At 39.0% G+C, this 10,682-nt stretch overlaps 1 protein-coding gene across 1 annotated transcript in view; it reads right to left on the bottom strand.

The window, feature by feature from the left end:
* Nucleotides 1–371: 371 nt before the first annotated feature.
* The window catches only part of mmut (methylmalonyl CoA mutase), a 24,441-nt gene continuing 14,130 nt past the window's right edge, over nucleotides 372–10,682 (bottom strand). Inside the window, exons 5-13 of the mRNA XM_005917736.2 lie at nucleotides 9,743–9,914; nucleotides 9,330–9,578; nucleotides 9,024–9,135; nucleotides 7,731–7,846; nucleotides 5,865–5,980; nucleotides 4,422–4,553; nucleotides 4,163–4,310; nucleotides 1,628–1,795; nucleotides 372–1,227 (exon numbers count right to left, since the gene is read on the bottom strand). Coding sequence (XP_005917798.1) covers nucleotides 1,099–1,227; nucleotides 1,628–1,795; nucleotides 4,163–4,310; nucleotides 4,422–4,553; nucleotides 5,865–5,980; nucleotides 7,731–7,846; nucleotides 9,024–9,135; nucleotides 9,330–9,578; nucleotides 9,743–9,914 — 1,342 coding nt within the window. The 3' untranslated portion in view covers nucleotides 372–1,098. The remainder of the gene's footprint in view (nucleotides 1,228–1,627; nucleotides 1,796–4,162; nucleotides 4,311–4,421; nucleotides 4,554–5,864; nucleotides 5,981–7,730; nucleotides 7,847–9,023; nucleotides 9,136–9,329; nucleotides 9,579–9,742; nucleotides 9,915–10,682) is intronic.

Genomic DNA, 10,682 nt, shown 5'->3' with positions numbered 1-10,682 from the left:
ATTTTTATGATCTTCATCAATTTTGGTGAGCCCATGCAAACTCTACTCTGCACTGTGCATTTAGAGATGCTCTTCTGACTACCTTGGTTGTAACAAGAGTTCATATAAGTTACTTGTTTTTTGTTACCTTCTTATCAGCTAAAGCAGGCCACTTTCCTCCGAGCTCTGACATCATCAAGGCCTTTTCACTCAGCTGCTGCTCACTGGATATTTTTCTCTTTTTCACACCATTTTCTATAAAGTCTACAGATGGTTGTGTGTGGAAATCCCAGTAAATCAGTAGTTCCTAAGATACTCAGACCAGACCATTATGCACCTGCAACTAAATTGTCATCTTTTGTCCTTTCACAGCAAGAACATGCTTCAGCTTATACATTTCCAAAGTTCACAGTATTTATTTTGAGTAAAGACCAGTAAACCGAATTCAGAGTCACAATCAGAAAAATACTTTTCTCTAAAGGCTTCATAAACTCCGACCACTGTGACGGGGTTTTATCCTCGGAACAAATTTATGATTGATGCAAAGAGTCGAGATCAGAGCGACAGAAGGCCACTTACAGGACTGTCATATCCATGAAAATAAGAGGCAGGGATGAAGTTATATAAGAGGATTGATCCATCTCCACCACACTGGCACTAATCACACTCTGCTACATTATTAAATTACACAGAGACATTTCAAAAAATACATTCAAAGCAGGTTTGTGGTTTTCCCCGTGTTTTATCTTGGATTGTAAAGAAAAAAGGGCAAATTTCTGTCACATCATAATCCTAATTGGAATAACAGTGTATAATAAGTGCTTTCTTTTACACTCTGGAATTTTCTGGAATTTCAGATGTAATATAATCAGACTGATTAAGAAATCAATACAGATCACACACAGGTATGATGCAAAGGGTGAAATCATTAACAAACGTCACTCAAATCCTACTGAGGTTTGTCTGACGTTGCATTGTTCATTTTGAGTGTTGTTAATGAACACACAAAAAACTAAATGTAACAATTAGTCTTGCTTTTTCTTTTACATCCTCGTGCTACCAGTCACACTGATCCTGTACAGATGCTTGAACAAGCAGTTCGCTTTTTGCAGTTAGCTTTCACATTGCTTGTCGATTCTTTTCCAGGCTCTTTTCAATGTTGTCAATAACCTCCACTGCAGCCTGTGGGATCCTGGTTCCTGGGCCAAAGATGGCGCATACGCCACTGTGGTACAAGAACTCGTAGTCCTGCATTCAAACAGAGGCGTCACACGGTTTAGATTCACGGTGTTCAGGCAATGTTGGTAAATGTTTTAATCTTTAAAAAGGTGATGCACTCTTAAAAAACGAAATAGTAATTCTACTTTTATTATCTGGAGTGGGATGGATATTGTCAATTAATTACCACAACTTCAATAATCCTTGAAAGGTAAAAGGATTTAAGTGTTCAGCAAATATTAAGCTAATAGGAAAGGGATGGAAAGAAAGACACTTGAGCATTTATAGCTTGTGTTTTTCGTCTATCTGTTTAATTTCAAACCTACAATCTTAGACTTACATTTCAGGCTCTAAAAAAAAGGCGCATTAGGAGATAAAATCCTCTGGAATGCTTTAATTATCCAAAGGAAACCATGCATGGACTGCTTACCTGGGGTGGGATGACACCTCCACAGATGACAAGTATATCTGGCCTGTTGAGTTTTTGGAGTTCCTTGATGAGCTCTGGCACCAGGGTCTTGTGTCCTGCGGCCAGCGTGCTGACCCCGACGCAGTGAACGTCTGCATCAACCGCCTGCTGGGCCACCTCCCGGGGGGTCTGTTTAGGAGAAGGAAAGAAGAGGAAAACACACAAACAGCTCAGAGTGAGGTGGGCAGGATTTGAGGAAAATAAACATGAATGCAACAGTAATGCTGCTACTGTATTGTTCTCAAAATGTCATTTTTTTATGTAGAACTGCCAAAATGCCCAAAGATCACTTAATGTGTCTTTTTGTTTTCATGTGTCACATTTTAATAACAATGAAAGGCTTTTCCCTAGAAATGTTATTTTTTAATTTGTTGACTGTGCCTACACAGTCTTTCACAGAGCCCATCATTACTTCTAAAAGACTCACACTCACATTACTAGATTTATTTTTCCATTATACATTTCTCTTAATTTTTTTCCTGACAAAACCCCAGAGAGATTTTTGTCTCCTCCCACCATCTAAGCGGGGATCTCTTGGTTGTTAGGCAACTGTGTAAAGCATTACAACGTGAAGTCACTCCCAACAGTTTTTAATGAGTGTTTTCTAAATCCTATTTCACAGTCACATCTCTTAGTTTCAATATTTGATATGTCGTCTTGATTAATTTTTCCAGTTTTTTCAGAAACAGCGTAACACTTGAATATTAATACTTGAGTTCCCTCTGTCTTTTTTTATGAGCTGGGCTAAAAATAACAGCAGTTTAACGCCACGCTTTACTTACCACCAGCTGAGCTTAACACCAAGCCCTGTGATCAGTGGTGCGAACTCATGCCAACAAAGTGTGACATAATTAGCTGTAGGGCTCAATTCAAAATGCACACAGACCATGAGATCATCTGGCGAAGCTTAAATAAGCACCTTTAGGTTGTCTGAACTTTTGAACTGTCCAACAAAGATGCGGCGATTGGGTCTGTATGACTTCAGCCGCATGTCATTCATTTTTTATAAGTTATGACAATCGCCAACAGCATGTTTTCAGCTTATATATGCATCTGCGGTATGGAGTCGGGGTTCGTCGCCATTTCTTGATGTAGCTTGTCAGTACTACACATTACAGAGCATTATGTAGAGAGCAAAACCTTTCCCATTACATAGAAATCTGAGGTGTGAGCATCAGTTATTATTTTAACTACTCTTTAACACAAAAGAAGACCTTAAATGCCTCGGACACTTCAAATAACAGAAAACCCGCATGTGGCGGGGTGTGGCCTGGGCGCAGTTGCACCTCTCCTTAGACAACCTGGTGGTCTCGGGCTCCCCACGGAGCCCCATATTGATGCCGAACTTAGTGCAGACACCCAATCGACATAGCCTGCTGCAGCTCAGAGCCCTGAGCCTACAGTTTTTGTATTGTATGTATATTAATAACACTTCTCTTCCACTCGAGTGTGACAGCTGAGAGCACTGCCACTGCCCTCCAAGGTGCTCAGGAACTTTTACTCGTGCACCATAGAGAGCATCCTGGCGGGAAACATCTTAACCTGGTTCGGGAACAGCACCATGCAGGACAGACGAGCTCTACAGAGGGTTGTGCGGTCAGCTGAGCGCACCATCCGCTCCGAGCTCCCTGACCTGCACTCAATCTACAGCAGGCGGTGCTGGACCAAGGCCAGGAAGATCGTGAAGGACCTCAGCCATCCCAACAACAGACTGTTCTCTCTGCTGAGGTCAGGAAAGCGATTCCGCTCCCTGAAGACCAACACAGAGAGACTGAGGAGGAGCTTCTTCCCGCAGGCGATACGGTCTCTCAATCACACCACCACACAGTACTGACCCACACATGGTTCTTACACACACACTGGACTTTCTGGACTTTGTTTACACTAATTTGATTAGATGCGTGGTCATCTAATCGAATCACTTCATCACTAAATCACTTTAAGCATATTTGCACTGCACAAGACACAAATGTGGATTGCACAACACTGGACATTATATTTCTTCATTTCCATTTAATACTTGTACAGCTGCTGTTATTGTGTATATATATTTATATTTCTTCATACATTCTTATATAGTTCTATACTGTGTATTTTGTTGTACAGTTATTTTATTTTCAACTTTAATTTATATATTTATCTTATTCTTTCCCAGTTAAATTTACCCTTCATTCTAATTTGTGTTGTACAGTTATTTCATTTTTAACTTTAATTTTTATATTTTATTCCTTCCTAGTTAAATTTACCCTTTTTAATTTTCATATTTATTTCCTATCTTATTCATAGCCTTTTTTGTTTTCTTTAGGTCACGAGCAGTTGTGTAAGCATTTCACTGCATATCGTACTGTGTATGACTGTGTACGTGACAAATAAAATTTGAATTTGAATTTGAATTTTGAAACAAATGAACAAAACGAAACAATTCTGATACATATATTATCAGATTGAGGTCATTACAGGCAGCAAAACGTCCTATTTCCTTGGTACAACATTCACCTGAAACAGTGGTCCGATGTCTACATCGAAGCCCAGGTCTGCAAACCCCGTGGCGATAACTTTGGCACCTCTGTCGTGACCATCCTGCCCCATCTTTGCCACCAGCAATCGAGGATTCCTCCCCTCATGGCTCTTGAACTCTGCAACTCTTTGTTTGTTTTTTTTATGGGGGGGAAGAAGAATTTTACTTGAATCAGCAAATCGAGAGTCTAGCATGTAAATTATAAAGGTCATGAAATAAATTGCTATTATTTTCTACCTGTTGTTGGCCAGAGTGATCTCTTCATGCTCTCCGAACTCAGTGCGGTAAGCCCCGCTCACCATCCTGGTGCTGGCCTTGTGTTCACCAAACACCTTCTTCATGGCTTCGGTTATCTCACCAACAGAGCATCTGCAGAAAGGAGCAGATTCGAGTGATAAATAATCATTAAGCACTATTTTAAGATATCCACACTCAATACACTAATAGCCTGTTTTTTAATTATAGCATAACAAATTTTATCACTGTATGCTCATTGTGAATTATGGGAGCTCTCGTGTCGTCACTGATCCGCAGAGGGTAATAAAAAAGCAACAGATACGTAATTTTACTGCTAATTTTAAATCAGCTGTTGAAATGTAAATTAGCGAGGCACTTGTGTTTATACGAAAAAACATATTGGAAGGAATTTAAATGGTTTTTTTAGAGATAACCGGATATGAAGCCGTTATAAGCGTTCCCAGTCAGGCTATCCCCCTGCCTCCAAGGAAATAAGCTGCAATTAGCACGTGAACTCTTCACATAATATTGCACCCAAGCGTTACACAGTTCATTATTAAATTCTCAAGACCAGAGAGTAAGGTCGATAATGTAACAATAACGTTTAATTTCACATGTGACCGGCTTCTTAACCTAATATCAGAGTAACTAATGACTATTAAATAACCTGCTGCAGATTATCAGAACACACCAGTCAGACTCTGGTATTGTAGAAGCTGTAGCACATGAACAGGCTGCAGGTGTGTAGAGATGACATTATATATATATCGATTATATTCTGTGTTTTACGCCTTTTAACCTTCTATTCCTCGTGATTTGGTTTGTCACATAACAGTTTTGGGTATGAAAGGAAATTGAAAACCGGTGCTAAAAGTTACCCAAAAACAAAAACCCCTTGAAGAAAAAGCACAGAGTGGATTACAGTGTAGTGGTAAATACATTCACACAGGATGGGTGCATTTAATAGCAGTTATCTAATAATAATAATGGATTGCATTTATATAGCGCTTTTCGGGACCACTATTCATTCACTCTCACATTCACACACTGGTGGAAGCAGCTACAGTTGTAGCCACAGCTGCCCTGGGGCAGACTGACAGAGGCGAGGCTGCCATATCGCGCCCTCGGCCCCTCTGGCCAACACCAGTAGGCGGTAGGTGAAGTGTCTTGCCCAAGGACCCAACGACCGAGACTGTCCGAGCCGGGGCTCGAACCGGCAACCTTCCGATTACAAGACAAACACCCAACTCTTGAGCCACGATCGCCCTTCTAGTGCTGGAAAAGGTCACTCTGCTCATTTGAAGGCACTGATTAGGAAACGATTTACACTGATTAACAAAGGAACAACAGACCAGAATAAAACTGCAGCCTGACTGAGGTTTTGAAGCAGCGTTCACGCAGACATAAGACTGATCAAAAGAGCTTTTCTGAGTCAGTTCTGACCTGGCTCTTGATGCCTCCACAGCCAGAGCTAAAAGGTTGCCCTCCCTGGTTCGGGCACACTCCTCAATGGCAGCCAGACACTTCTTGGCTTTCTCAGGGTCACGGCTCTCCCTCACCTAAAGAAAAGGAGGCAATGTGATATAAACAAGGCACTTATATGTTTTAATCCATCCATAATCATGCTGTTGTTTATACTACTTATACAGGTTTGGGTACTTTTGTTTTTATCATTTAAGGAATATTTCAAAACTCAGACTAATGGTGTCAAAGCCTGAACTTGAGATTATTATTCATGCTTTTATTTCTTCCCATTTAGACTACTGTAACGGTCTTTTTACTTGTTTTAACAAATCAGCCTTAAATCGTCTTCAGACTGTGCACAATGCTGCAGAACGTCTCTTAACAGGCACCAAGAGAAGATCTCATATTACTCCAGTTTTAGCCTCCCTTCACTGGTTGCCTGTAAGTTTTAGGTTTCATCTTAAAATTGTAGTTCTAACCTTTAGGGCCCTACATGGTCAAGCTCCCCAATATTTATCTGACCTGCTGAAACCGCATTCATCTTCTCGAGCTTTAAGTTCATTAGACCAGAGACGGCTGGTGGTACCGCGCACTCGTTTTAAAACTCGTGGTGATCGGGCCAATCAGGCAGCGGCATCACGGTTGTGTCTTCCACTGTCTCTGCGCTGCACGTTGATTCTTATAAAAAACAGCTGAAGACATTTTTATTTAGAAAAGCATTTGATTAATTTCTTCTTAGGTTGTTTTTATTGTTTTACATTGTTGTTTTATTTACTGTTACATTGTTTTATATTTCCATTTCTTGTGTTGTAAAGCACTTTGTGATTTTTATCTGTGAAAAGCGCTATATAAATAAATGTTACTTACTTTTTACTTACTTATTTTTGTGTGCGGAAAATCGTGATGAATTTTTATATTCATCACTTGGTTATGTCAGCAAACTGGGATCATATGTAGAAAAGTACATTTTGCAGACAGCTCGGTGTCTCACAATGTGTAACTATCCTAAATAAAGCTGTAGGATCTGAACCCAACAAGGTAGTTTATTGTATTCAGTACAAAAGTTTTTGAGACTTCTCCCAAATACCTAAATAAAGTGCAAAATAAGTTTTTAAGCAGTAACTGCAAAGAAAAAAAAAACTATTTTCCTTTGAACATTGAGTGTTTATTGAACTTTCTCATAAAAAAAAAAAAATATATATATATATATTATATATATATATATATAATAATATATATATATATAACTATATAATATATATATATATATATATATATATATAAAATATATATATATATATATATATATATATATATAATATATATATATATATATCCTCTTCTCAGACGGTACTTGTTCACACCAACAAAAACTTCTGAGCCTGAAACACACATATATATATATATATATATATATATATATTATATTATATATATATTATATATATTAAATATATTATAATATATATATATATATATATATATATACGTGTGTGTGTGTTTTGTTTTTTGTTTTTTTTAATGTGAGAGAAAGTTCAATAAACACTCAATGTTCAAAGGAAAATAGATTTTTATTTCTAACATTTCATGTTTCAGGCTTTAAAGGGCAAACCTTATAATATAAAGTGTTTTGAATGACCATTGCTGTTTTGGAACTGTGAAATTAAAAAACCATTAGAAGATTAGAAAGCCTTGATGTTTCCCAAACTCTGCAAACCGTTTTTTCCAGTTTAAAGAAAAAAAAAAAACCCTCCTGTGCCGATTAAAAGGCGCATGTGTCTTTGAAAGGCGTATATTATACCTGTCATACTGCCAATTCATCAAGCTGTTCACTGTACCACTGACCTTTTTCAGTTTTTCAATCTGCTTCTGGCGCACAGCAGTGTTATCTATGGCCAGGACCTCCACCGTCTCCTCTTTCTCCAGACGGTACTTGTTCACACCAACAATAACTTCTGAGCCTGAAACATTCAGGAGAATGACAGAGGATAAATGACAGACACAAAGGAAGTAAATGGTAAGTTATTAGGGCGATGATGAGAAGAAATGAAGATCATTATGATCTAGTGAGAAAGGTTATCCTTTTAAATATACAACTTCAAATACATGTAAACTGCGACAGTGCAGCGTTTGATAAAAATATTAGCTCATTTCGAATGTTATGGCAGCAACACATCTGTAAAAAGTTGGGACACGGCCATGTTTACTGCTGCGCAGCATCAGCTCTTCTTTTAACGACAGTCTGTAAACGGAGGAGACGAGCAGCTGGAGAGAACTGTTGTCCTGTTTATGTCTGATGGAGGATTCTAGCTGCTCAACAGTCCTGGGTCTGCTTTCTTGTATTTTTTTAGTTTCATGATATTTCAAATGTTTTCAACTGATGAATTTAGCACAAAGTCACACAGTTGTGAAAGACAGTGTATGCCGTTTGGCATCATCTTGCTGAAATATGAAATGCCTTCCCTGAAAAAGAAATACATCTGGATGGAGTAAGTGCTGCTCTAAAACTGTGTGCTCTGAAACTAAGTGCTGCACTGATTTCTGAGTGACTGAATCGTGTCTGTTTTGTGTCACAGACTTGATTTTCATCCTGTCCCTATCGCACAGATATTTCTCCAGATTCTCAGAGTCATTTGATGATATTACGTTCTGCAGATCATGTAATTATTCTAAAAATATCTAATCAGTTTTGGGAGATTGATGAACATCTGCCTGTCTAAGATGCTCTTTTTATACCCGATCATGTTAGTGGCCTGTTGCCAGTTAACCTAGATAGTTACAAAATGACACTTTTCCAGCCTTTCGTTGCCACCGTCCCAACTTTTTTTCAGACATGTTTTAAAATGAGCTAATACTCTTTATAAAACATAAACTCAGTTGAAACATTTGATGTTTTCTATGTTCTATTGTGAATAAAATATGGGTTTTAGAGATTTGCTAACCACTTCTTTCTGTATTCACATTGAAACGACATCCCTTTTTTTTCTCTTTGAATTGAGATGTAAATTCTCCGTTTCACTGCAGCACAGGCAGAGGGCAGGTTAAATGTTAGGACTGCTTTAAGTAATTAAAGTCAGGAGGGAGGTTAAAGAAAGAGAGGCTTTAAGGCCTTATAAAGAAGTCACCTTTATGCAGTACCTGAGTCAATGCGGGCCTGTCTACGAGCAGCACATTCCTCAATACGGAGCTTTGGAATTCCCTCGGCTACCGCTTTGGCCATGCCTCCCATCTCTTCGATGTCTTTAATAAACTATAAAAAGCAAAAGACCGGCTATAAAAGAATCTCTTTATGATTATGGGTTGCTGTTCTAAAGCTACAGCAAGAGCACTTGGAGCAAAGGAGAAATAAAGCCTGCACAATACAAGATTCAGGTCAAAAATGGTTAATGGTTAATCAATAATGAATTCACCGCTCTGGTTACTGCCTTTGGCCCTGCAACCAACCTTCAAAGCAGTGTTATAGACATCATCTGTGAGAGCCTCCATCATGTGCGAGCCTCCCCAAGGATCTGCAACTTTGGGGATGCCCGACTCCTCCTGGATGATGATCTGAGTGTTCCTGGCGATGCGAGCGCTTTTCACGGTGGGCAAGCCCAGAGCTTCATCGAAAGAGTTGGTGTGCAGCGACTGGGTCCCCCCAAACACAGCGGCCATGGCTTCAATCACCGTGCGGATCACATTGTTGTATGGATCCTGAGAGCGGTCACATGGCACATTAATACGGATTAATTCATTTACAATTTTCATTTTTACATTTCTGTCTTTATTTGCAGATTTAGAAATCTAACAATTCGGGATCTCAAAGTTGGCCAATTATCTCCTCGTACTGTGAGAGCATTCAATAAAACAATTCATACTTGTTCAGTGAGAGACCAGCCTGAGGTCTGGCAGTGTGTGCGCAGGAGGAGAGACTTGGCATTCTTGGGCTGGAAATTGTCTTTAATGAGCGTAGCCCATAACCTCCTGGCTGCCCTCAGCTTGGCAATTTCCATGTAGAAATTCATCCCGATGCCCCAGAAGAACGACAGCCTGAAAAGAAAAACACAAAAATGTCAAAAGAGAGGTTTGTTAAAAATTACAAGTGACACACCAGCGTAGAATTTAGTGTTTTCTATACAGAAAAAGAGCTTGTCCTTGGTGCCTTATTATGGATTATAGAAATGTCACTAAGCAGCCAGATAATAACTGTCACATACACCACTGGTATGTGGTACAAGTTAGCTAAAAATCAGATCAATCAGATCTTTGTTTGGGATATAGCCTTTCTTCCCTTCCTGTTATTTGCCATCCTTATCCAGCACTTTCCAAATCAAGAGGGTACATCATCCAAAATCAACTGCAGACCGCTCCAAATAATAACGATCTGAATAATTACAATTTTATATCCAACCTAATTCAACTGCCTGATCTGTCTCAGTCTGACATTTATGAAAAGCACAGCCCCGGCAATAAATTGGCGAAGCTACTATTTCAATTGATTTTGGCACACTGCAAATATCCTGGCATCAGTGTGCACGTCAGCTGCTAAGCAGCAATTACAGGAAAGACATGGAAAGGTTTTTCATCACATATTTGGGTCATTCATTGCAAGTTCATCAAATGCCTCCAACCCCAGATTTGTGTCAAAAAATGGGAAAGATAGGCTTCTTAATAGGAATTAGGTTCCCTACAGTGATTAGTCTTCTCAAGAAATAAAATACAGTTCAGAGCAAAACTCTTTTTATATATATAAACTTTTCCGTTTTGTGGTGAGCTTTTCTTTGGCTGTCACTTCTTCACCCTGACCTGTCTTATTTG

Source organism: Haplochromis burtoni, unplaced genomic scaffold (assembly GCF_018398535.1).
Source record: "Haplochromis burtoni strain Fernald_Lab_line unplaced genomic scaffold, NCSU_Asbu1 Contig_28, whole genome shotgun sequence".
Lineage (NCBI taxonomy): Eukaryota > Metazoa > Chordata > Actinopteri > Cichliformes > Cichlidae > Haplochromis > Haplochromis burtoni.
This window is presented reverse-complemented; position numbering and strand designations above follow the sequence as displayed.